This window comes from Mustela putorius, unplaced genomic scaffold, assembly GCF_011764305.1.
Source record: "Mustela putorius furo isolate JIRA1106 unplaced genomic scaffold, ASM1176430v1.1 tig00003898_pilon_pilon_pilon, whole genome shotgun sequence".
Classification (NCBI taxonomy): domain Eukaryota; kingdom Metazoa; phylum Chordata; class Mammalia; order Carnivora; family Mustelidae; genus Mustela; species Mustela putorius.
Genome location: NW_025422047.1, coordinates 14,330,010 through 14,357,726, shown reverse-complemented (window position 1 = coordinate 14,357,726; position 27,717 = coordinate 14,330,010). Strand labels below are relative to the sequence as shown.

Sequence of the window (27,717 nt, the reverse complement as noted above, 5' to 3'; positions counted from 1 at the left end):
ATATTGCTATAAAATTCACTTCAGAAACTAATAATCTTTCTTTTAAGTCTTTATTCATTTGAGAGAGTGTGTATTTGCACACATGCGTGCACAAGCTGGGGGGAGGGGCAGAAGAAGAGGGAGAAGCAGGGAGCCTGAGCACAGAGCCTGACACGGGGCTTGATCCCAGGACCCCGGGATCATAACCTGAGCCAAAGGCAGTCACTTAACCAACTGAGCCACCCAGGCACCCCCAGAAGCTAAGAATTTAACACAAGAAAGAAGTTATTTATTTTTTTATTTTGATAAAATATTAAATACTAAGTAAGTTTAATTCTTGTTTTGTGTATTTTAATGTGTATATTTATTACTTTATATGAATTGCCTTATAATCAGAATATGAAATGATGAGAATAATGTTTATATGATGTTATTTAATCATTAATGTTTTTAGTCAGTTATTTATCATTTCATTGGCTGTGAGGAATTTCAGACCTGTGCAGTCAAATGAAACCCATTTAAGCTGAGTAATAATTATGTAATTTTTCTTTTACAGGTCATGTAATGTTTGCAGAAATAAAAATGGAGAACGGAAAGTCAAAAGGCTGTGGAACGGTCAGATTTGACTCCCCAGAATCAGCTGAAAAAGCCTGCAGAATAATGAATGGCATAAAAATCAGTGGCAGAGAAATCGATGTTCGCTTGGATCGTAATGCATAATTTCAAACCACGGTTGGAACATTCTTACATCTGTTTTGCTGAATCTCCTAGTAAAAAGTCATTTTTTTAGTAATACTGTATGCTTATAAAAGCTGTAAAAATGAACTTTTAAAACTCCCACCAGCTTTTAACAGTATAGTGTTAAATATACTGTGATTTTTGTTAATCTCAAGTTTGGGTTTTTAAAGACAGCAAGTCAGTCATTCAGTTTAAATGAATGGTTATACTGTTTTTAATGAAATAAGCCATTTTCTTGTTGTTACTTTCAGTACTACATAGTGGGATTTGTTTGTTCAAGTTTCCTCAGCTTTTATCAACTTATTGTAAGGTAAAACATAGATGATTTTTCCCAAAACTTCTGTTTTATATATGTAATTGTCCTTGAAAGAAAGGGCTCAGACAAATTAGGATGTGATTTTGGTTGGCTTTAAATTACTTTTCTTTGGTGATAAAGAATTACTGTAAGTAAGTTTTAGTTCAGGATATTTTTTATTATACTTAAATGAAGAAATGGGAGTTTTCTTTCTCTTCCCTCTCCCATCATTCACATTTTCCACATAACACTATTAATGTTAACCTCCACAGCCCCTTATTTTATTATTTCCAATGATTCCAAGTTCATATAGAACTGATAATGTGGTAAGTCCCAAGTATAATAACAGGCAGACTGCTCCCAACTTCCTGTCTAGTTTCCAGCCATTGAAGTGAACTGCTGAAAAAAGAAAAATAATTGATATGTTGAGAGCGATGGTTATGTAAGTTAGTCCTCTGCTGTTCACTTCTACAGGAGCTGATGCATTCATAAATGCAGTTTTAATAAACCATGGAACACCTAGGCAAAGCATATCAAACACGTTGGATCCCATGATGTTAGACATAGCCATATCTCCTTTGCCTGCAAAAAAAGCATATTGTTAAAATGTGCACACCAATACTGTATTTTATTAATAAGCTTCATAAAAAAAACACTGGAAATTCTTTTTTGTTTGTTGGTTTTGGAAAATTGTTATATTAGAGCAAAAGTCTTACTGAATTTGTATTTTTTAATTTGGGGATTAGTATTTAAAGTCTTAACATTTATTTAATAATTATCTTTATTTATTAAATCATTTTTCAATAAGGTCTGTAGATTACTTGTTGCTTTTCATTCTGATTTAATATGGTTTATTACAATTTGATGCACATTTCAGATGAATATTATTTGGGGGATTAGATTTAGTGAAGTTACTCTGCTATTAAATAGTAAACCCTTCTATTTGAGTCACTCTTTTTTTTTCTTCAAAGTATGTTAACTGAGGAAATAAATATTTTTAAAGGTACCTTTGCTCAGTATTTCAGCCAGCCTTGTAGAATAGGCATTGCAGCTTGAGGGACCTAGCTCTTACCTTTTCTTGCAATCAATACACTTGCAATCGTGTCTGGCAGACTTGTTCCTGCTGCTAATAAAGTAAGGCCCATTACTGTATCTGGAATTTCTAATGTTTCCCCTGTAATTAACAGAGATATACTACAAGTTGCAAATCTTACAAATTCAATAACCATTCTCTGCAGTTACTTCAGATATTTCCTTCCTGAACAAAAAGAAAATAGGCACATTTAGATTTCACAACCAATATGTATTTAAATTTTACCTAGCAAAATATTTGAATAAGATTGGTAAATTGGGTAGCCCAGGTAGCACAAATTTTTAATAGCAGATATCTAAAGATATTTAATAGAATTCTACTAAGGAATAATTCCCCTACCTGATATACTTACAGAAGGTTTAGATGTTCACTGTTATCTCATCAAGGCCATTGCTTAATATATGCTAATAAGATAGGTCATTTTCTGCTTTTCAAACTATTTTCTTAAAGTGATCAGAATTAAGCAAATTGTTTATAGCTATTTTTAACCTGTAAATGTGTTACATGGTATACATTTTTTAAGTTGTACGTACTTTGGTGATCTACCTTAAACAAAGGAAAACAAAATAGGGTTCTACTCGGAGTCTTCCTAACATTATGGTCCTGTTCTGGTAAATTCAGTATCAGTTCAACATTTTTCAGATATGTGTTCATTTTGGGAAGCAAGCAGAGGGAAGTTAAAAAAAGGTACATGTAACTGCTCTTCTAATGTTGTGATTGAAAACTTACTTTAGAATCTTTTTTTTTCTTAAATTGTCAATTGAGAGAACTTTAGCTGTTTATTGCATGCTTTATATATTGATATTGGAATTGTAATTGGTTGTTAATTTTTGTTACTGGTTTGCCGGAGTTCATATGTACATAAATAACAGTAATATTTATCATCTTGGGGGCTGTTTTATGATCTAGTACTTGATTTTGTTCTTTTCCTGATTTCCTACTGTGAAATATATTCTGGCTGAGAAAATTTGAAGAGATTTAATATGCAAGCTAATTGGACTTTTTGATCTTTCTCATTAAAAAAAATAGTGCTTTCTTGCTAGCATGCTATTCTAAGTCATATATTAATTTGTGAAAAGTCAGAGATCAGCTTTTTTTTGTAAAGGGCCACGTAGTGATTACTTTAGGCTATGCAGGCTATATGGTTTCTGTTGCAGCTATTCACCTTGGCCACTGTAGTGTGAAAGCATCCGTAGATAAGGTATAAATGAATTAAATGAGTGGGCATGATAATGTTTAGTAAAACTTCATTAGCAAAAACAGGAGACCTGGTCACTTGGTCACATAGGCTGTAGTTTGCTCACCTCTGATATGTCCATTCGGGCTAAACTTTTTGGGAGAAATTTCTTGATTTTTTTTTTTTTCCATGTTTATATTCAGTTTTTTCTTCTGGAGTCCTGTGGGACTAGAATGGATTATGGCCAAGCAGTAATATTTAAATTCTAGTCATGAAGATAGTAGAAACCTAAATTGAAATTTTATTTTATACCCTTTTCACCCATTTCATAGTTTGTTTATATGTCCATATTAAAAAGCAAAATAAAGTGCATTTCAGTTAAACAGTGAGCATATATCGTTTTCTCAAAATGCTGGCCTCTTGCTATATTTTTCATTATGGAATGGAATTCAATATAAAGAGTATATTGTGGACCCCATATCATGTGCTGTAATTATTAGCACAGTAGAAAGCTATCCTGTGTATTTGATTTCATTTATAAGAAGATCCTGTAGCTTGTAACTCTGAACTGTATAATATTGGGAATATAGTTGATATGTAATATGCAACTTACAAACCCTGAATGATCTTGTTGGTATATTAATATTTAATCTTTTTGTAAGTAGCACATCTCTTTAGTCTTTTGCTGAGAGAGAAATTTCCTCTGTAGCTAGATTACTTTTTGTGAGTATATGCAGTTTGTTCTTCTATAAAACTGATTATTTTCTTTTTACACTGTGCTCTTATGCTAAAGATACATACCAGTTATTGTGACCATCCAAACCAGGATATATGTAAATGCAGATATCCATAGTGCTGACATGAAAAATGTTATTACAAAGTAATTTTTCCAAAACTTTCTTCTACAGTCTGGTATGGTTAGAAAAAGTAAGGTAGTAATAGGAAGGGATAGTACCCAAAAAATTCTTTTTAAGTCGGCTTCAGGCATGTTGAAAACACTTGGTGGATCTGTTGAGGAAAAACAAATGATTCTGAGTTTTTTCTAATGGCCACTTAAGTTGGAAATGTCCATTTAGAAAGCTATATTGAAATAAATTAGCTGTATCAGTTTTTAAGAGGCTATTTAAAACATTTGAATACCTCATTACTGATACTGCTGGCAAAAAGAAACTAACTGAGACTTTAGGGCAGATAGTATAAAATGTAATACTCAGTGTTTCTTGATTTGGGGCCTTAAATCCATCAAAATAATCTTGGATCATTCACTAAATATATTAGCCATAATGTTTATGAAGTGTCAGTTGGACTTCTCTGGTTTTCTACAGTGTGGATGGTCTTTAGTAACTTTTTTTTGCTTATGGGATTAATCTGGCTTCTACCTATTATAGCTATTATAGTTGTTTCTATTCCCCAGTATTGTTGATGTCTCTAGCCTGCCCTGTGTGTCAGATAATGCATACTTAGGAGGTATAAAATAATTACAGCATAATCTTTTTTATTAAGTTTTGAATATTCCATCCTAATTCTCATTGTAAGTGAGTTTTGGAGGCTTGCTTCATTTTTCTTTCTTCCATTAGTTTACCAAATTTGGAATTCACTACCATTCTTAAGAAGAACCTTGAAGAAAATAGGAACTAGCTTGGAATCTACAATATAACTTAAAAAACTCGAGTATGCTCATTTATACAATTTGTTTTATTAAATTAATGGAAGACAATAATAGATTGGATAAAAATAAGCATTCACTTTAAAATTATTTAAAGTTTGCATAGCATTTACAAAAGAATGTACCCATATATTAGATCAAATTACATTACAACTAATGCTGGGAAAATAACTCAGTGAAAAAAATTTGCCAAGCCCCAGTCAATAGGCCACTAGGTAAATTTTAGATGTAATCTCAGTGTAATGAAAAAATTTAGAGTGGTTCTTTTTGAATTGTTATAAAATTTAACTTGGCAATATATACCACTAGCACTTGAAAGGCTAAAAACTATAATTATTGTAAAAAGGGGAAAATTCTTTTTTTTTTTAAGGTAGTAAAAGAATAACTTCCCTTCCTAATGTACTTAGATAAATTTAGAATCTGTTTCATAGAACCACTTTGTAAAAAACTAACACAAAAATTTTTATTTCTGGCCATGGATGAATTTGACTTCTATTAAATACCTAAATGTGTTGCTGCTGCTTCAGATGGCATGTTTAAAACTCAACTATTTATGTTTTCCCACACCAGCCCTTTTTTCTAAATTCCAAGTTTCTATAAGTGGTATTTCTTTTTTCTCAATCATGAACAAAGCCTCAGAATTTTCTCCTCCCTTTTCTTGTCCCATGTAGTCCTTCCATTGCCTAGTCTTGGTGATGCTTCCTTTGCATTGTCTTTTTTATTCCTACTTTCCTTTGGTCTAGGCATCTACCAAACATCAGCTTTTTTAGTAGCCTCTTACAGACCTTCATTTTTTTTGTCCTCAAATTTCCCTGCTTCATAAACCTACAAAGCATTTAAGACTCTTACTATCCTGTTCTTTCTTATCTACCTTTTCTCTGCTTCCTTACTGTGTACATTCTGTGCTCTAGGTATGCTAGTACTTGAATAGGCCTTTTGCTCATATTAATTCCTTGGCATCAAATACAGACTATACTCTTACTTCTACATTATTTACATAATAGACTTCTATAGCTGTTACTATACACATTACATATTTATTTATGTAGCTTTGTTCATAAATCAGGTCATCAGCTGAAATTTGATCAGTTCTACAAGGCTCAGTTTAAATACTCCCTTCTCTGTGATAATCTTTTCAATGTAGCCATCAAATTTTATACAATCTGTCCCATTTAGGAACTACACTTACACTTTTTTCTTTTATAGTACTAAAACCTTCATATTTTAGCTATTGTCTTTTTTCTCTACAGCGTTGGAAGCTTCTTAAAGATAGGGACCACCTCTTCGTCATTTCTGAATCTCCACAGTATCTTTTACATAAGTATATATAGTAATTGCTGAATTGAAATGAGTTTTTAAGTTTTTCTAGTGAATAGACTCAATAGTGGGCATGATGTGCTTATTACCTTCAGAAACCTGACTAAGATCCTGTAAACTTAAAGGAAGCTGAGAGTAGCCAGACTCTTCATGAAATATCCCACTGTCAGTTCTTGATTGCCGACGGATGAATGGCTGACCCTCATCTTCCCATCCCATCAGTGGCTGTTGTTCACTGCTCTCCTCCATAGCTTGGGCAAGACAGGTGCACCAAGGACTGAATTTCTTTATAATATATTGGTTAATTTTAATGTTAAAACACAGCACCAAAACATATAATCCATATATCAAAAGCAGCAAAGTTCCTTCATACCTATAAATCAGAGAAATTTGTGTGTTTTAAAATTAAAAACACTTTTTTTTAAAAAACGTTAATAGCTTTGGGCATATCTGCTTAATAATTTTATAGCATAGCAATAGAACAAGCAAAGAACATTTCTAGGTGTATATTGGTTTTATGGATACATCCTCGCTTGGTTACAGCTTTACTATAAATTGATAAAAGCTTAAGAGTCCTTTCTATATTTCAAATAAAACCAAGAATTATAAATTCATTGTCTTCATTTACAGATTCTTTATAAATTGTAGGCATAAACAATGCTTTGAAAATGATAATTGTAGATTTTCAGAATAAAAGTTAATGAATAGTGATGGGCATTCTCCATCTCTGTTCATTGGCAGCAAATATTCCCCAAAATGTATGGTAATTATAAAAGAATATAGTATCAGTTAGTTCATTTCAACTGAGTCTGTTCAAATCCCATATAAGAATTTTGTGTAAAATATTCAGAATATATGAGTCTTTGACTGGGACTTCTCAGTTTACAGAGTTTTTTTATTTTGATGTAATTAAATTTGGCATGTATTCACAAGAAGACGAGGATAGTCTTAAAAATAAAATTATACCTTAGGCCCTGAGAACTGTTACTCTGTGCTCTGATTTCCTAAAGAGTTATGATTGGCTAATATCATATTTGCACCTGTCATTTACCTTTTATTTGATAGCCAGTGAATTTCTGCTGCAGTTGGAAGCACAGAGTTCTTGATTTCCCTAATGGAGGGAGCATAAGCTTGGATACTATCCTTGTCAGTGTCCACTTAGAGATGACTGCTGGGTCCCAGAAGGATCCCTACTATATCCATTGGTCTTTCTTTGGGAAACAGACCAGATTTTAGGATGATTCATTTAGAAATTTTTCTCCCTGCTAGATTTTAAGTTTCTTGTTAGCAGGTATTTTGCAGGGTTGCTAAGTTGTAGTATTCCAGAAAGGTGCCATTTACATTGTTTTTTCTTCTTTTCTGGTATCCTCTGGCATTGAGCAATGCACAACCTCTTTGGTTGTGCATTATATATTCCTCTCCATCCCTTATGATTCCTAGCGTAGTGTTAAACACCTATTAAACACTTGGTTCTTATTAGTTGAAAAAGTTATTAGCTATCCACTGATTCACCCTTTTTTTTCATTTTCTTGCAACAGCAAGATATTGGGAGTTTACAAAGAAGGCAAACAATTATTAATACCTAAATATTGTTGATTCTTAGAGGAAGAAGGCTGTAATTCCTCTGCTAAATGAACATCAGAGAGAAAGTTGGAAGAACCTGAAGATTTTAAAATTTACTTCCTCCATCATTTCTCTCCAGTCTTGTGACCATGACCACTTCTAACCAAGGCAAGGTAAACAACCCAGTAGTTGAAAAACCCAACTGTTGGGGCTTTAATAGACAACAAAAGGGGAGACTTTCTGAACAGGTAGTGCGAAGAAGGAAGGTTGGTAATATTCAGTAATTGTGAGACAAGGAGATTGACATGATTATAGAAACTTTAAAGATGGGAAAGCCCAACCAGCAGCTGTGATGAGGAAGTTAGCTCAGAGGCATCCAGGAAAATGGTGCAGAAGTGGCAGATAATTGAGATCTCAGTTAAAAAAAAAATTGCTAAAGCATTGGAATTTCATAAAATACTCTCTGAAGTTGTGTTTTACATAAGAGTAACAATTATTTCCAGCTTACCAGTAAACTTGGTTGTCGAATATTATGCCAAGAACTGCGGCTACACTAATTGCATATGCTGCACAGTCTCTGAATAGGGGCCAACATGATAGCGTTGAGACCTGTAAAATGATAATTTACTGTTTCCATTACACTGTAACTTTAAGTACATGCTTAGTGTGATACTGAAATTGTATGTTTGTAGCCAAATATTGTTATCTTTTGCATTTTGCTTAGAGAAAGGAATTTTAAGAAAAATTGTGTTTTAAAGCCTACTCTTGTTTTCATAAATTTGACCAAGAGCTATTTGTGGGTAAACTTTAATGGAATACATGTTTTTCTACTGATTAATAAATTTGATTGAACACATTACTAGTGCCTTCTTTGTTCTAGATTATAAATAGTTTTAAGAGTTTGTCAAAACAATAAACATGTTGAGTGATGTTTTCTTACATACCACATTAGATAGCAAGCCACAAGCTGCACAGATGCCCAAGAGGTTATACATTGCAGATCCAAGGATGGTGCTAATGCCGATATCTCCCTTTGTGATAAATACACCTATGAGCAAGGTAATTGCTAAGTAAGTGTTACTAGACTTGAAGATGAGAAAATCACATTGAGTAAGCAGAAAATATAAGGAGCAATATTTACCCAGGAAAGCAGTAACTAATTCAGGAGCTGAACTACCGGCTGCCATAAAAGTTGCACCTGCAACATCCTGAGACAATCCAAGGGCTGAAGACAAATGAAATTATGTTAAAGTGGCAAATGAAAGTATGTCTTTATACCTAAATATTCAAATCTATAGCTTCATAGAAAAGCACTGACAGTGACTTAAACTGGAAAAATAAAATAGGTTAAAAAAGAGGAATCCAGTGCCTTACTTTATCTGTGAACTCATTACTTAATGGTTCTGTAGGAAGGGAGAGAAGACCAGGGGCTTGTGGAGCTATGCTGAGACTCGGTATTGTAAATGCCAAGATACAGGGTTTTTTAGGACCCAGAAAAGATTCTTTTCTAGCTGTATGGCTTGTAGGTGTATAGTGACAGCATAAATTATTTAAAATAACACTGCCAACAGTGCTCCAATAGGAGTTGGGAAAGTAAAGTATTTCAGGAGTCTTAATCCAATTTGAAACAGGAGGAAGAAGTAAATATTGGTCGTTTTTAAGATCTGCAAGTGAACCTGAATTAAGGAGCTTATTCACAAATTGGCAATTTCAACCTTGTCATTACAAATGAGAGGAAACTGGTTAACTAGGAACCAAAAAGATTTACTATTGTATAATTAGAATCTATTGATTCAAGACATAAAACCATTAAGACGGCTCTAGAGTAGGAAATATGAGAAAACACTACTATTCAAATAGTTTGTGTATATCCCTCAGACTTAACAAGTGTGGAAATTCCTTATCTTTGGTGATTGCTGGGATGAGAGTCTTCTTTTAAAAATTAATTAATTAATTAATTTTAAAAACATTCAATGTATTTTTATCCCCAGGGGTACAGGTCTGTGAATCGCCAGGCTTACACATTTCACAGCACTCATCATAGCACATACCCTCCCCAATGTCCATATCCCCACCACCCTCTCCTGTCCCCCGTCCCCCTAGCAGCCCTGGGATAAGAGTCTTAAGAAACTTTTGGCTCTTTCAATTTTAGAGTTAAGGGATCTATTATTGGAAGGAAAAGAGAAAGCCATGTTGAAAACTTGCTTTGGGGAGGCCAAAACAGGTTGCATCAGAAATGCCCAACTGGGCTTTGCTGGTACACTAGAAAGTAGCCCATAGAAATAGCATGCTTTTTTATTCTTGGTGTGGCAGATTGTATTTTACAAAGATGGCTACAATATTTGCATCTGTGTGAATTTTGAGAACCTTTCCATTTCCTGCCCTCCCCCCAACCAAAAAAAGGTAGAGTTTATATGTTCTGTAACTGCTTTGAGTAACAGAACATGGCAGGGCCATAATATCTCTGAGGCTGGGACATAAAAGTTGACAAAACTTTATCATGATTCTCTCTAGGGACCTTTACTTTAGGGCCCCGAGCCACCACATAAAACTCCCGACTTCCACGGAGATGGATGTACTGGAGATGTCTCATGAAGAAACCATACAGAAGCAGAGATGCCTGACGTACCCTTAACTATTTCAACCCACAAAATTTGAATTTACCCATCTCAGACACCAGACATGTGAAAGGGAGGAAGGTTTAAGATAATTCCAGCCTTCTGTCATTGCATGAGCGACCTCAAGCTGGTACTGCCAGCTGAGCCCAGTAAACCCTCAAAGCTGTGAGTGGTAATATGGTGATTGTTGTTTTAAGCCACTAGTTTTGGGGTGATTGGTTAAGCAGCCATTGATAACTGAACACCTGGCTATTGTTCACTTAATTTGTTACACTTTCTGAGTACCTACTATGCCAGATGCTTTTTTAAGTGCTAGGAATAGGACAGAAAAAAATAGACAAAAGTTTCTGCTCTTGTGGAACTTTCATTCTAGTGAAAAGAAACACAAGTGAAATATGTGTTGTGTTAGATTTTTGATGTTATTACTGGAATTGTTTGGGGTTGCCATACTCAACTTCACTCATACAAGACAGTGAATTTAGCTGATAAATATTGTATGTGTTCAGACTGCTCTACCAACTGGCTATTCTGCTATTTCTCGCCCTCTCCTCAGGCCTCCCTAGTCCCTGAGACACAAAAATATTGAAATTAGGCCAGTGAAAAAACCTACCATGGCCTTCAAATGTTCAAGTGAAAGGAAGAGTTGCTCATCTCTCACTTGAAATCAAAAGCTGGAAATGATTAAGCTTAGTGAGAAAAGCATGTTGAAAGCAGGGATATGCCAAAAGGTAGGCCTCTTGTGGTCAAATAGCTAGCCAAGTTGCAAATGCAAAGGAAAGTTTTTGAAGGAAATTACAAGTGCTACTCTAGTGAACACACAGAAGGTAAGAAAGTGAAAACCGTCTAAATGCTGATATGGAGGAAATTTCAATAGTCTGGCTAGAAGATCGAACCAGATGCTACATTCCCTTAAGTCAAAACCTAATCCACAAAGCGCCAACTCTCCTTAATTCTATGAAGGCTGAATGAGATGAGGAAGCTGTAGAAGAGTTTGAGGCTATCAGAGGTGGTTCATGTGATTTAAGGAAAAGCCATCTCCATGACATAAAAGTGCAAGGTGAAGCAGCACATACTGATGTGGAAGCTGCAACAAGGTATCCCGAAGATTGAGCTAAGTTCATTAATGAAGGTGGCTACGCTAAACAGATTTCCAGTGTAGACAAAACTGTTCTGTTGGAGGAAGATGCCATCTAAGACTTTCTTCATAACTAGAGAGGAGAAGTCAAAGCCTGGCTTCAAGGCTTCAAGAACAGGTTGACTTTTGTTAAGAGCTCATGCAGATGGTGACTTGAAGTTGAAGCCAATGCTCATTGACCATTCTGAAAATCCTAGGGCCCTTAAGAATGATGCTAAATCTACTTGGCCTGTGTTCACAGTTTACTGAATATTATGCCCACTGATAAGACCTGCTGCTCAGAAGAAAATATTCCTTTCAAAATACAACTGCTCATTGACAATGCACCTGGTCACTCAAGAGCTCTGATGGAGATGTACAAGATGACTGTTGTTTTCATGCTAACACAGCATCTGTTCTGCAGCCCATGGATCAGGAAGTAATTTCAACTCTCAAGTCTTATTATTTAAGAAATACATTTTGTAAGACTATAGCTGCCATAGATAACGATTCCTCTGATGGATTTCAGGAAAGTTAATTGAAAACCTGGAAAGGATTCACCATTCTAGATGCCATTGAGAACATTCATGATTCATGGGATGAGATCAAAATATCAACAGAACAGGAATTTGGAAGAAGTTGATTCCAACCCTCGTGGATGACTTTGATGATTTCTTCAGTGGAAGAAGTAACTGCACATGTGGTAAGAATAGCAAGAGAACTAGAACGAGAAGTGGAGCCTGAAGATGCGATTGAATTGTGGCAATCTCATGACAAGACTGTGATGGATGAGGAGTTGCTTCTTATGGATGAGGAAAGAAAGTGATTTCTTGAGATGGCATCTACTCCTGGTGAAGATGCTCTGAAGACGGTTAAACGACAACAGAGGATTTAGAATATTACATACACTTGGTTGATAAAGAAGCAGCAGGGTTTGAGAGTATGGACTCCAATTTTGAAAGAAGTTCTAGTGTGGGTAAACTGCTATCAAATAGCATTGCATGCTACAGAGAAGTTGGTCATGAAAGGAAGAGTCCATCATTGTGGCTAAAGTCATTGTCTTATTTTATGAAATTGCCACAGCCACCCCAGCATTCAGCAACCACCATCCCAATCAGTCAGCAGCCATCAACACTGAGGCAGGACCTTCTACCAGCAAAAAGATAATGCTCTGAAAGCTCAGATGATGGTTAGCGTTTTTTTAACAAAGCATTTTAAAATGAAGGTATGAACATTTTAGTCATAATGCTGCTGCACACTTAATGTAAACATAACTTTTATATGATTTCACTCACTATTTTATTGTAGTATTTGCTCTGTTGTGGTGGTCTGGAACCAAACCTCCACCATCTGAGGTGTGCCTGTACCTGGGCTAAGAGTGCTCAAGGCAGGAGTGTGTAAAGATTGGATGCTAGAGGCTAGCCTGTGTGTTCAAAAAACAGAAAAAGGCTGGCATGTATGGAATAAAGAGTGTAAAGGGATAGCAGTAGGAGATAATGTAAGTGGCTAGATCAGGCAAGACTTGTAAATCTTAGCAAGGATTTTGGCTTTTATTTTGAAAGATACAGGAAGTGCTTGGAAAGTCATCCACATACTGCCTGTCAGTGATAAACCAGCCCTGGTCATCATTTCTCTCATGGGGTATATTTGGTCTGAGAGACTAACTGGAGGCTGAGCCATTTTGTGAAAAGTCCTCTTAGAAGAGCTGGAATGATTCCTCACTATTTGCCTTTGGTCATGTTGCTTGATGAACATGTTGCAGTGATGAATGAAGGGAGTGAAGTAATGTTTCGTGGAACAGATTTCATAACATTTCTTTTGCTGTTTAGAGTATCTACCTATCCATCAACAGTCAATCTATCCATCTATTCATCCCTGTGATCTGTAGTAAGACCAATTGGCCATAAAATTTAAAATAGGACATGATAAGGCATATTGCTCTGTGTTAAGTTTTTTTCATTTTAGGAGTGAAGTAAATGTTATCTTACATTCATGGTATACAATTCACTTTCATGTACATAATTTAATCATCTCATTTATCCTCAGATATGAGTGGTGGTATTTCTTTTTTACAGATGAAGACACAGGTCCAGGGACCTCAGTTACATGGATAGTGAGGATCTTCAGTGTGAGGAGTTTGGGCATACACCCTGAATCTATTGTTTCTAAATCCAATGCTATGTCTGTTTTATCACAGAAACCTAGTATAAAAATGGCACTCAGACAAGCCAATTATAACATGATGGGTAACTGAGTTATTTTCTTCCGTGATTCTTGGCATGGGCGTATTACTGTCTCCATTCTAGTCTTTCCTAGGGGAAATAATAGTTACTAGGACTCAGGGGTACTTAGGAAGTTTTCCAGAATATTCCAGAAGATGTATCAATTGAGTGATACTGGATATTGGATTATCATGAGTTCTCTAATAAAATCAGGGCCTGAGAATATGTGGATGAAGTTGAAAAAGAAAGATGCATTATTTTGAACTAAATGTCCAAACTCGGTACAGCTGAAGAGTGAATGACCAGAAGAATCTTCAGCCGCTTAACACTAGCTGAAGAATGCTTCGTTAGAAAAATTCAGTCTCAGGAGGAAAAGGTGATCTATTGAGTTGTTTGTTGCAAGGTGGAAAAATAAGTAACTCTTCTGAACACTTCTACTATCAAAAGACAGTAACAATAAAGCTGGTTGCTATTCACTGGACTCAAATAATTGAGTTATGAAAGGAAAGATTCTGTAAAGATGGATATATAAAGCTTCAAAGATATTTTAACAAGTTATATCTTAAGGTTCTAAGAATATTTTGTAAAATGGTTTATACTTTTGAACTTTAGAATAGACTGACTTTGTCTTTGCTGACCTTTGGGTAGCATTTCTCTCTGCTATAGTTTATTATTGAAGATAATTGTTCTGGTTTTTTTCTCCCTTAGAGCTATTACTTTTTTCCTCTTTATTACTCTAAAGGAATAATCACATTTCCTTCAGGATATAGGAAGATTGTTCAAGGTGAGTTTTCTTTATAGGTTTAGATATCATTACATTGTTTAAATAAAGTGCACCTTTATTTATGATAATGAACTGTGGTCCATGGGTACCACGACTTAGACCAAAACTCATCAGACTTTCTCTTAAGCATATTGTCTTCTCTGGAGCCATGTTAAAAAGCTTATAACAGTTTTTGAAAACTCTCTTCTGGAAATATAATTCAGTAGGAAGAGTTTTAAACTAAAATGAAGACCTGTATTCTGGCCCTGCCCTAATATGAGACTTCAGACAAGTCATTCAGACAAGACTTGTGTTTTGCTGTCTGTACAATGGAGCATTGGATGACATGATCTTTGAGGTATCTTCTAATTTTATCAATTTTTATCAAAACGTAGAATATGGATTCTATTCTTTTAGACTCTATACCACTTTTTATTGTTAAATAAATTTCTTTTAATAAAAAACCCCTACATTATTGAAAATTTAGGAGATAGAGTGGAAATATAGAAGGGGAAGAGTCACATGTTTGCCATTGTGTTTTAACCACTGCTATAATTTTAAGATATTTACAGCTGTTTTCATGATGCATATATTTTTTAAAGATTTTATTTATTTATTTGACAGAGATTACAAGTAGGCAGAGAGGCAGGCAGAGAGAGAGGAGGAAGCAGGCTTCCTGCCGAGCAGAGAGCCTGATGCGGGGCTTGATCCCAGGACCCTGGGATCATGACCTGAGTCAAAGTCAGAAGCTTTAACGCACTGAGCCACCCAGGTACCCCCCATGATGCATGTCTTGATAAGAGCTATAAGCATAAGCTATATATATATGTGTGTGTGTAATTTGGCACCCTCTGGCTCAGTTTTAGAAGGTCCCCAGTGATAGCAAATTTTTATGCTTTGTGAATAGAGTTTTGGAACCAATCAAAGGTCATTCATACCCAAATCTAGTGATTGGGATGGTATTCATCCTGTCTAGTTTTATTTTGGGTCCAATATGAAGTGTGACAACAAGCTGATATATTTTTTTGTGATTTGCAAAACTGCTTCTGACATTAATTTCAAATGTATTTTTAGAAAAATTTTGAGTAAAACTTTAGATTTTTGGAATAAATGTCTAGCTTCTCAATGCGCTACATATATATGTGTACATATATATATATATATATATTCTGTGATTTTTTAACAATAAATACAAGCATTTTGAGTTCTTTATAGTTACCCATAAATTTTGAAACCCTGTATAATATGTAATTTATATGCAATATATAATATAATATAATATAATATAATATAATATAATATAATATAATGCTTTGAAGGTAATTCCACTTAAGAGGACTCCCACAAACCCCGAGTCTGAGGCCTATAATATTATAATTAATTTCCAACTTTCCTAAGCTTATCATATAACACATGCACAAGACGTAACCTCACAGTTACCTCAGTTTTGGCTCCATAACTTGCCCACGGTCACATAGATAGTAATTGGAGAGATGGGATAGGCACCTAGCTCTTTTTTACTCCCAAGAAGCTACTCTTTCGTTATCCATGTAGGTAAAGTGAAGATATGAATGCATAGTTTTATTTTTGTTGTTGTTTTTGTTATTGTATGTTTCTGCTATTGCAGTCTACTCAGGTAATACCCAGATGACTGGGTACTTATCTAGATCCATACACCTGGGGTAGATTTAGATGCAAATCCAGGGGAACCACAACTTAAGGTCAGAGGGAAAAGAAAAAGAGGATGGAAATGCTCTTGAGAGAAGGATGAGTGCCCTTGAGTCAGGAAGGAAGCACTATTCTTAGACTCTTTGTTCTTTGGGAAGGCTTTGCCTCTGTAAATTTCATGAGGATTAAGAATCCAACAATCCCATGAAACTGTAGGCTATCCAAATGCCACACTCATGGAATTATTAAACTCCCTTTCAATTTTATCAAGTTAGAACCAATTCTATGTGGATTTAAAACTTGCATTTCTTTCTTACTCTTTCTGAGACATAACATTGAAATTGAACATGGGCAAACATTAGTTCAAAGCAAAATGAACAAAATAAGTTTTTAATACAAAATTAAATATTTTATTTAAGTACGTTTCCCCAACACCTTATTAAGATAATTTTCACTTAAGACATGTTATACCTCAAAGGATCAGCACAATGGAGGGATTAGCGTTTCTGAGTAGTATATTAGTGTAACATTTAAAAAGAAAAGTGTCTTAGCGAGCTTATGGTAGTCTTTGGGCTGTATCAAGTGACCAGTCATAAAGCATTCTCAGTTTTCTGTGTAGTTAGCTTGGAAAAAGGTAAAGAAAGCTGCTTTAAACTGTGGTTAAATAAGTCCCCATTACCTATCAAAAGGGCACATAAAAAGGATTTATTTTGGCTTTATACTGAACTTTTGTTGTTTCTAAAATTGGACTGCTTATAGAGATGAGAGATAATAGTCCTCTTTGGGCTAACAGTTAATATGGTTTGTATTTTTAATTTATATCATATATGAAATATTAATTTATATTTAAATTAAATATACTTTAAAGATATCATTTTTTAAACAAGGAAAGATTGCTAAAGATAGAATAAAATCATAAAAGAAGTAAAAGGAACCCTAAACAGAATATCCCAAAGAAGTATCATTTAAGTTACCGCATGGATTATTAGATCAAAGAGTGGATTTCATAAATTTACCTCCTAGCTTGTGAAGGTAGTACTTGCTTTTATTTGCCTTGAACTTGGTGTTCAGGCTCTAGCAGATGCTCCCTAGATTTGGTGTTTGCCCCAAATATATTCATATTGACTTCGATCACTCACCTTCTGCACTTCCATCTTTGCTAAGTAAAGGATTATAGTCTTTGTAGTCTATTCTTATGTAATAATGAATAACTTGTGAATGTTTACTATGTTCTAGGTTTTTGTGTAAGCAGTTTAGTTATATTACCTCCTGTACGTGGCACACAGCTCTATGAGCTGTCTCTGTCTCCATTTTTCTGTCACCCACATACCTCAGTGTGTCCACCAATTATGGGTCTAGGGTCTAGAGGAACACGGCTGGCAGGGATGAGGGAGCTCCCTTAAGTATGTTCTTTACCCCGTTGTCTCTAGCTTCTTTGATCTCAGATAATATTCCACCTCTGATGACACCTTTTAACCCCTTCCCTGAATCCTCATCCTATTTCTCAATTCAGAAACCAGATCTTATCTCTAAGGTAAAATGCTCTGGACAGCTAGAGTGTGATTTTTTATTTAAGCAATTCAGCAGATTCTCTTTATTTTGTACTATAGTTCCTCCATAGTAACAATGGGTATTTGATGTATTTTTTGTTTTGGTCAAAATTCCATTCCTTTGGGAGGAAAATGCCACTTAAGACTGTTTATATAGAATGGTACTTCCGAAATAACCATATTATGGCAGTTAACCTTAAACAAGAATGTGTAAAATTGAGAACATTCTTGGATTTTGGCATTAGAGAGAACAGTCTCTGCAGGGTCCAAGCTGTGTAGTTTTTTTTTTTGTTTTTTTGTTTTTTAAAGATTTAGAGAGAGAGCACTGGTGAGGTTGGGGGGGGGGGAGGGCAGAGGGAAAGAATCTTTCAAGTAGATCCCCCTGCCCGCTAATTGAGGACCCTGACTTGTGGTTCAATCCCACAACTCATGAAATCGTGACCTGACCTGAAACCAAGAGTCTGACACTTAACCGACTGAGCCACCCTGGTGCCCCCAGGCTGTATAATCTTAAGTAATTAGTTATCATCTGAGCCTCAGTTTTCTCATCAGTAAAACCAATCTATAGTCCTGATTTGGTAGGGTTTTTGTGAAGACTAAATGAAACTATCTCTATTTAGTTTAGAACCATGCTTGGTCTTCTATAATTGTTTTATGATAAATAGCTAAAAAATAAATATATAAATAAAACCCCTCCATCACATTGTGGAATGCTTCAGTAAACTGTTTTCAGGATTATATTAATCCTTATTAGTTGACAAAATGGGTGGAATTATTACAACTCAGTGCTCATCAAAGAACTTGGGGAAATATAAAGCATTTGCAGACTTCTCTGAAGCCAGTTTCTGTGTCTGTAAACAAATTTCAGGGAAATTGTTTCTTATTGCTGATGTCCTAATTTGGATGAGAGTATGCTAGACCTTGAACAGAGAAATGACAGAATTAATCTATAGGCACTTAAAAAATGAATCTAGCCAGCACTATTTCTATCTCATTTTGTTGCCAGGTATTTTCAGTACTCAAGACCAGGGTCAATTCCTAGCAGCTGAAGAAGATTTAGCAGCAGTGTGGGCATCCATCACTCATACATGCGATATTGTGATCTATAAGAAATATATATTTGGTCATTCAGATGAAAATATATGAACAAAATGTATTTTTCATATATATTTGGTCTTGAGCCATAGTTACTGACTCAGGCTCCCCAAACCCTTGGAATTTCCTAAGTATTGAGAGCGATGAAGGCATCTTTCATTATGTTAACAAGGTGACTTGTGGGCCCCACCTAAGAGCCAACACTGTAATTAGAGGGTTAGAACTTTCAGTCCCACCTCTGACCTCTAGGAAGGAGAGGGACTGGAAGCTGGATCCAATGTCAATGGTTAATTATTTATTCAATCATGCCTATTTAATGAAGCTTCCATAAAACTCAAAAGAAGTTTTCTGGAGAGCTCCCAGGTTGGTGAACATGTGGAGGTTCAAGGAGGGTGGAAACTCCATGCCCTTTCCTTATACCTTGCCCCATGTATCTCTTCCATCTGGCTATTATGTCATTTTATAATACCAGTATATAACAAATATATAATTATACATAATTATGTATTTATTATATTTATATTTATTTTATATATAATTATATATGTATATTATTTTTCATAAACCAGTAATCTAGCAAGTAAAATGTTTCTCTGTGTTCTGTGAGCCACTCTAGCAAATTAATTGAACCCAAGAAGGAAGTTGTGGGAATCTGTGATAGATAGCCTGTTGGCCAGAAGTAGGGGTAACAACCTGGGCTTATGACTGGTGTCTGAAACCCAGGGAGGGGTCAGTTGGAATCCCCAATCTATAGCTAGTTTTCAGAAGCACAAGTTTGCAATGGCATCTGAGTTGGGGGGTGGGAGAGAGGTCTTGTAGGCCTGAGCCCTTAACCCGTGAAATTTGATGCTATTTCCAGGCAAATACTGTCAGAATTGAATTGATATCTTGGACACCGTGCTAGTGTCTGAGCATTGCTTTTGCTGGTGTGGGAACCCTCCCCCACCCCCACCCCCATGCATATACATTGGAATTGGGTTCAGAACCTATTTAGTTTGGCGTCAGTGAAGTGGGGTTTGCTAGAATGACCCTGGCTCACAGAAGCATTTGGTTTGGAAAGAGAAAAGGTGAAAGGACAGGGAATGAGGAACCTTTGATTTCTGGGTGGCTATGTGGTCACCCACGGTATGGAGCCGCAGCTGTGCTGTGGTCAGTTACTAAGAGTAAAAGTTAACTAAAGATAAAAGTTACCAGGAATTTAGAGATGGATCCAACTCCTGTGGTTGATTCACTTAATATATAAGGAAATGTGAAGTATGAGAAAAGGCAAAATATTCTACCCTTTAGTTATTGTTATCTGTAATAAAAGAGGATGCCTGACCAGATCTTGATGCTAAATCAAGCTTCGATTTCAGTGAGTCTGAGCATAGGCTACTAGCCTCAGAGCCTCCCAGCAAGGGGAGAATTACACAGGGGTATCAGAAAGTACTTTTAAGACCTCTGGTTGCCAAGAAAGTGGTCAATAGAGAAAAACAGCAAAAAGAGAAACCATTGAAACCAGAGGGTATAGTGTGAAGGAATTGTTTCGTTTTGTGTATTGGTATCAGTAGCTTCCTGAGGAACCTTTCCTAAGGGCATTGTAAGGGTGGTTTGGAGGCTGTGTCTGGTTTTGGACGCTGCAGATTGAAAGAGCATGTTCGGGTTGTTAATGGGACATAGAGCTAGCTCACTGTGAAAAAATTACAGGTGGCTATATGTGATCCATACACATAGGAAGTTATTCCAGAGAGAGAAGGACTGGATAAAAGACATGGAATGGTCTGTTTACCCTGAGAATGCAGACTGCCCAGTTTTCCCTATGAATATCAAGTGGGACATCCCAGATAAAGCTGTTGATAATGCTTTGTATGTATGCCATGTGGGACTGGCTTTATGAAGATTAGGGTATTCACCCACTGAATATGTCCATTACCCATGTCATGACAGATGCTGTGGTTAAGGGAGCCTTCATGAGCACCCCATATCACCTTATTGTTGCAAAACGGAAAAATAGGGAATCTATATCAAATCTGCTGAGCTTCCTCGCATGGGTCTTACAGATGCTAATGAAAACATTAGGTTAATTAATAAGAAAATGGGAAGAGGCCAAGGGGAATGCCAAGGGACTGTTTCCAAGAAGGTGAATGAAAATTTCTAGAAGGTTATTTAGAAATACATTAACAAGCCAAATATTGAAAGGGAAAAACAAAGGAATCAGAAAGGAGAAAGTGGTAGGACTTGTCCCAGCAGGGTGGAAGTCTTTAGATGATTATTAGTAAATGGGATGAATAGGGATGCCTGGGTGGCTCAGTCAGTTAAGCATCTACCTTCGGCTCGGGTCATGATCCCAGGGTCCTGGGATCAAGTCACAAATTGGGCTCCCTTCTCAGCAGGGAGATTGCTTCTCCCTCTGCCTGTTCTGCCTGCTGCCCCCCTCCCTGCTTGTGCTTGCTCTCTGACCAAACAAATAAAATCTTAAAAAAAAAAAAAAAAAAAAAAAGGAAATGGGATGAATAAAGCAGACATTGACTGGGTTAAAACTAAGGTTTTAATGAGTGTTACCTAAGGTTGGTGGGCCCATGGGACCCCCTATTGGTCACCCATCATTAAAGGACCCCAAACACATGTGTTCTATTTACCTTGTATGGAGAAATTATAAAAACTGGAATGTAGCAGTTACTATGAGAAAATGGACCAGCAACCACTTGAGGCAGTAGTTAGGCAGATGAATCAAATTAAAGGTTGATGAAGGGGCCAGGGTTCCTTGGGTTGACCCCTCACTGAGGACCTTATGTGCAAGTGTGGATAAATTGGGCAGTGATGGAGAAGAGTAGTTTCCAAGGCAGTGCCCAATGGCCTGGCCATATGGTCAGATTAGAAAGGCAATAGGAACCTGGGTACTAAATATATGTCTACATAAGACATAACCCTGTGGAAATCACTATGAAAATTTGAAAGGTGCGTAAAGTAGGAGCCTATAAGAAGAACGCCCTAAGTCTGGAGGGTGATTGAAATAGATAAGTAGATATCCCACTGTGCTCCCTGGAGATGGCTGCCTGGGGGTCCATGAAATGACTAGACAGGAGAGTCTGCAGCAGTGCAAAGATGGGCTGAAGCCAGACACATTTTTCTTGCACCCTCTGAAGCACAAAATGCCAATAAGAGCTGTCCTACCTGCCAACAAGAGAGACAGAGACAGCTATGTGTCAGATTCCCTGGTGGAAAGGTCCTGAACATAGCTGGCAAGTGAGATTGATGCTGGTAACCTTCGGGGGCTACAAATGGGTCCTGCCTGACAGGAGTATTTGCTGCTTCCAGACTGGGTGTTGCTTCCTTGGTAGTAGATGCAAATACTCAAAATACTATAAAACAATAGCAGCAGAAGATAATTGCATGGTTCCTTCAGGCCAAGAACACATTTTGCAACCTCTAACAGCCAACAATGGGCAGAGAGATAAGTTTGATGGAGAATTGGAATGGGCGATTGAAACACTGGTTATTGAAAACGGGGGAAGAAAGAGGTACTGAGGACTGGCTCACCAGCCATCCCCAGAGTGTGCTTACCCTAAAAGTGCGGAGTCCTGAAGGGGTGGCCCCGCTTGATAGCTTCCTGGTTTCTGGTAGGTCTGGGCAAGAGCGGGAAAGGGAGCTGTTGGAATTCCTTCTTTTGCACTTTGCTGCAACTTATGTTTTGTTTGTTTTGTCCCCCTGCTAGGTGCAGGGGGTCCCAAGACCAGGACTGCAGCTACAAGGGCTGGAAGCAGGGAGGATGAAAAGCCAGAAACTGTGACCATGTCTTTAACACTTCGGTTATGATTGCTGAGAGCCTGGGGGGATAGGGTGTACCTTCCCCCCTTTGCCAAATTGGGGTTAATAGTGAATTCAGCTTTATTGCTTGTAGTAAAAATAGCTCACTAGTTGTGCACCATGTGGCCTTACACTGTGTGATGAGGAATGGGCTGAGGGAGAGACGCTTGCTGGTGTTGCTATCCGTGATCGAGACCAGCACAGTGGGCTGGGTAGTTACCAATGAGAGTCTGGTAATAGGCCAGTATCTTTGGACTGCCATGATTATTTTGCCATAAGGGGAATATGTGTGTAAAGACCAGGAAGTGGGCTGTGATATTGTGAGTGTTAAAAAAAAAAAAATATATATATATATATTATGTTATGTTAATGAGGCATATTTTGGACACTATCTAGCATGGCTGTTGTTGCCAAGGAAGCAAACCACGTGATTAGAGGATGGGAACTTTTAGTCCCAACCCCTGGCCTCCAGAGGAAGGAGAAGGGAGAAGGGCTGGAGGCTGAATCAGTTGTCAGTGGTCAATGCTTATGTGATGGAACCTCCCTAAGCAAAAAACAAAAAGATGGGATTTGAAGAGCTGGGGGAGTGACATGTCTGGAAAGGACATAGAAGCTCTGCTCCCCTTCCTTGTACCTTGCTGCATGATCTTTTCCCTCTGGCTGTTTCTGAGTATATATCCTCTTACAATAAACTAGTAATTTGGTAAGTAGAATGTTTCTCTGAGTTCTGTGAGTCACTCTAGCAAATTAATTGAACCTAAGGAGGAGGTCATGGGAACCTCTGATTGATAGCCCATTGGCCAGAAGTATAGGTGAGAACCTAGCCTTATGCCTGGTATCCAAAACCCAAGAAGGAGATTGTTGGAACTCCCAATCAATAGCCAGTCAGTCAGAAGCATAGGTAATACTTGGGCTTGCAGACGCCATCTGAAGGCAGTGAGGGCCAAGTGTGGGGGCATTCTGGAATCAGACGCTATTTTTGGGTAGATAGTGTCAGAATTACTTGATGTTGGGGGAACTGCACTCCCTACCCTACCTCCCACATGTTGGAATTGTGGACCCAGTTCTGGACTGAATACCAATTTACACATTTATAATATCTACTGTTACCATATTTCAGAGCAAAGAGTGATTCACTTGTCTGCTGATGATGTTTCAGAGTAATTCCACAAGTGGCCTGGTGGAAGTCATTATTATAAATCGTCTGTGAAGTCACTTAATGAAGATTATTTTGAAGTAGCAATCTAAATTTTAATGCAGTTTCTGCTGCAGGCCTAGAAAAGTTATTTATTTATTTACTGCTCCCAAGACAATTTTTCTATAAACAAAATTCTTGATGAATTTATTCTTTTAGTCAAGTCATTGTTTAGAAATGTGAAAACGAAAAAAAAAAAACCAACAACACTTTTTGACTTTCTATTTTCCAGGAAGAGAAATTTTCAGGGTGGGACAAAGTACCTTGAATTTAGAATTTCCTAGTTTCTGTTTTTATTTTTTATTCTGTTTTGTTTTTAAAGATTTATTTAATTATTTTAGAGAAAGACAATGTGTGAGTCTGGGGTCGGGAGTCGGGGGGTGAGAGGGAGAGGAAGAGGTAGAGAGAAACTTAAGCAGACTCTGTGTTGAACTTAGAGCTTGATGAGGGGTGCGATCTCACCACCCTGAGATCATGACCTGAAGCAAAACCAAGAGTCACGCTTAACTGACTGAATCATCTAAGCAGTCCAGGCATCCAGGTCATGGTCCTCAGGGTCATGAGATTGAGCCTTGAGTCAGGCTCTCAGCTCAGCATGGGGTCTTCTTGGGGTTCTCTCTCTCCTTCTCCCTCTACCCTTCTCCTGCTTGAACACTTTTTCTCTCTCTACCATAAATAAATAAATCTTTAAAAAAATAAGATAAATAAAAATAAAAAAAATTCTTATTTTAATATAATTAACATGATCTATTTAGATTTTCTAACTAAAGGTTTAGTCCTGGCAAAAGGGAGATTATTGCAACAGTTAAGAGTATAGAAGTGGAGAGACTATGGACTCTGAAAAACAATCTGAGGGGTTTGAAGTGGCGGGGGAATGGGAGGTTGGGGTACCAGGTGGTGGGTATTATAGAGGGCACGGATTGCATGGAGCACTGGGTGTGGTGAAAAAATAATGAATACTGTTTTTCTGAAAATAAATAAATTGAAAAAAATTTAAAAAAAGGTATAGAAGCGGATGTACATACATCTATATGTAAGAATTTAGTATGTGAAAATGGGTCAACTTTCTGAAGATAACATTGCACCTATAGTCAAATTCTTAGTGAAAGAAAGAAATAAATGTAAAAAAAAAAAAGAGAGAGAGAAACTACATGTAAAAGAAAATTTGACAATTTTTCTGACCTGAGGATAAATGTCTTTTGAAGTATAAAACCAAAAGGAGAGGGGCACCTGGGTGGCTCAGTGGGTTAAAGCCTCTGCCTTCACCCCAGGTCATGATCTCCGGGTCTTGGGATCGAGCCCCACATCGGGCTCTCTGCTTAGCAGGGAGCCTGCTTCCCTTCCTCTCTCTCTGCCTGCCTCTCTGCCTACTTGTGATCTCTGTCTGTCAAATAAATAAATAAAATTAAAAAAAAAAAACCAAAAGGAGAATCATAAAAGAAAATATTTATAAATTCACTTAAAATATATAAACTTCAACGTGAGAAACACACAAAATACAAAAGCAAACAACAGAATATGAAAAGCATATGATATAAAATTATATTAGAAAAAGTGTTAACATCCTTATATGAAAAAAAGTCTTGGGAATCAATAATAAAAAGACAAATACCCCCTGTTAGAACATGGGCAAAAAAGCAAAAAGCAAAAACCACAAATTTCAAATTTCCATAAACATGAAATGTTCAGTCTCACAAAGAATAGGATAAATCCAAATTTTATAAAATGAAGTTCCATTTTTAAGGCAATTTACAAAAACATTTATTATATTATTATTCATGGTTTTCTAGAGTAGAAGCTATTCCACTCTCTGGAGGTTTAAGTTAGCATACCCTATGTGAAGTGTTTTTGGCAATGTATAAAATAAAGCTCAAAATACACATAGCTCTGTATCTTTATCAAAAAATGATCAGAGGGGCACCTGGGTGGCTCAGTGGGTTAAAGCCTCTGCCTTCAGCTCAGTTCATGTTCCCAGGTTCCTGGGATCGAGCCCCACATCGGCCTCTCTGCTCAGCAGGAAGCCTGCTTCCTCCTCTCTTTGCCTGCCTCTCTGTCTCCTTGTGATCTCTGTCTGTCAAATAAATAAAATTTTTAAAAAATGATCAGAGAACTTTGCAAAGATTTTATACAAGTACAGGCTTTTATTGCATGAAATAATAATAATAAAAAACCTCCAAATGTCCAAAGAAAATAATTTTAAAAATTATACATTTCTACTGGGTACCTACTGTATATAAAACCCAGTGTTAGATACTTTCATCATTTACAAAATCATGCTACCATTAAAAATCACGTTTTTCAACAGTAATAATATGGGAAGATGTGAGGAATAAAATATGACGAAAAGAAAAAACCTCAAACTGTATTTATATCAAGACCTAAAAGCCTGAAAGAAAATACATCAGATGCTGACTGTGGGGATCTCTGGGTGATTTTTACTTTTTTCCTTGCATTTTATCAGTCTAGGTAAAAATACTATGTTAAAGTAATTTAATCTGTTTTATAGAAAAATATCAAGGTGGTCATAAAATGGAATACCAATGTAAAAATGATGATATTTAGACCTACTTGAGTTAAGTCATAATAATTATAACAAACTTAAACTGACCTGTTCTCTGAATTTTTTTTTTTCTTAAAACAAATATGTGTTGAGAGCCTCTGGTCTTGTCAGGTCCTGTTGTAGGTCTTAAGGATACTGCAGTGGTACAGTGAACAGGAGAGAAAATCAGGAGCATTTCAGCAGAGCCAGAGGGCTGGGGCCTTGGGAAAAGGGAGAGTTAATGTTCTAGCTTTCTCTGGGAAGAAATGTTAGCAGAGTGTGTGTGGGGGTGGGGATGGGGGTGCTGGGGGTGGATGCTATTTCTGTACAATCCTGTAAGCATGCAGCTGGACACCTAACCCTTAACTTTGACATTCTCTGAGGTAAGCATGCTCAGTCAACTAAACCAAGCTGGAGACAGACTGGAAATTTCTGCTGGCACTTCTGTTGCATAGGGCATGACTCATCATTGACATCCTGATTTAAGGGACGAGGATTCCAAGGAAAGGTCTATGCTCAGAATTCTTGTGTGATCTACATGGCTGAGGGGACAGAAGAAAGAGGCTTGGCCTGGCAGATCTTATTTTCAGAAACCAGTGACTGAGCTTAAAGTTTAATAACTGAATTTACAATTATCTGATACCTGAAGTCACTTTACATAAGATGCAGGACTTATTACTTATTTATTGGTTCATAAATACCAGTTAGTCTCCTTACTAGCATAAGGCTGAAATGAAAAATGTCATTTGTTTACCACCCATCTTATCTTAAAAAAAAAAAAAAAATTGAAACAGTTTTAGAGTAAAACAGCAGGTTTTTTAAAGTATAAAATGAGCATTAGGAAGGCCTTATCTTATGTGTACACATCAAGGGCACAAATGTGCAAACTTGGAAGAGTTTACTAACAAATGGCCAGGATTATAGGAGACAAAGAGTTTCTGGAGAGACCCATTGTAATAATAAGTGCTGGGTGCTCATTTAAAGATGCCACGCTGCACATGAACTACCAAGAAAAACCACGCACAGGCCCGTTCCTTGAGGTAGGACCCCTCAACACAGAAGTCCGTGCTCTGTTACCAGCTGAGACGGACAAAATTGTTGCTGAGCTGTTTTAAAGACAACCATGCGCATGTGGCACCACATTTCGGAAGCTTATGGGGGAGATTTTCAACCACTTACCTTCACTGATGATTTCCAGGGAGGGTAGGAAGTACTCGTCACAGACAATAGACATGGCCATGAACATGTAAAGGATAATTAGGAAGTAGATGACAATGCCTCCATCTGTGCGCTCCTGTTTTGTGAAAAACCCTTCGGGAAAGTCCAGTGATGGAGACAT

The 27,717-nt window shown here is 36.8% G+C and overlaps 2 protein-coding genes across 6 annotated transcripts in view; one reads left to right on the top strand and one right to left on the bottom strand.

Annotated features, from left to right (window-relative positions):
- Positions 1-8,687, top strand: part of MYEF2 (myelin expression factor 2) — a 39,877-nt gene extending 31,190 nt beyond the window's left edge. For 3 of the 5 annotated variants that reach the window (XM_045067658.1, XM_045067655.1, XM_045067656.1), the window contains one exon: positions 536-8,687. In XM_045067658.1, coding sequence (XP_044923593.1) covers positions 536-699 — 164 coding nt within the window. In that variant the 3' untranslated portion in view covers positions 700-8,687. The remainder of the gene's footprint in view (positions 1-535) is intronic. The other 2 variants (XM_045067654.1, XM_045067657.1) reach the window with 2 other exon arrangements.
- On the bottom strand, positions 1,272-27,717 carry SLC24A5 (solute carrier family 24 member 5). The gene is made up of 8 exons (XM_004751333.3): positions 27,558-27,717; positions 8,970-9,053; positions 8,773-8,876; positions 8,337-8,437; positions 6,355-6,638; positions 4,084-4,290; positions 2,085-2,186; positions 1,272-1,594 (listed from the first exon to the last, which is right to left on the bottom strand). The coding sequence occupies exons 1-8, from the start codon at positions 27,715-27,717 to the stop codon at positions 1,272-1,274; spliced, it is 1,365 nt and encodes a 454-aa protein (XP_004751390.2).

Excerpts from the sequence above, each read along its gene's own strand:
- SLC24A5 (XM_004751333.3), bottom strand. The coding sequence starts at position 27,717 with ATGTCTCCATCACTGGACTTTCCCGAAGGGTTTTTCACAAAACAGGAG. Across the intron at positions 6,639-8,336 it reads TTCGACAACCAAGTTTACTG|GTATGAAGGAACTTTGCTGC; the intron begins GTAAGCTGGAAA and ends TCTGATTTATAG. Across the intron at positions 1,595-2,084 it reads TGTATTGATTGCAAGAAAAG|GCAAAGGAGATATGGCTATG; the intron begins GTAAGAGCTAGG and ends CTTTTTTTGCAG.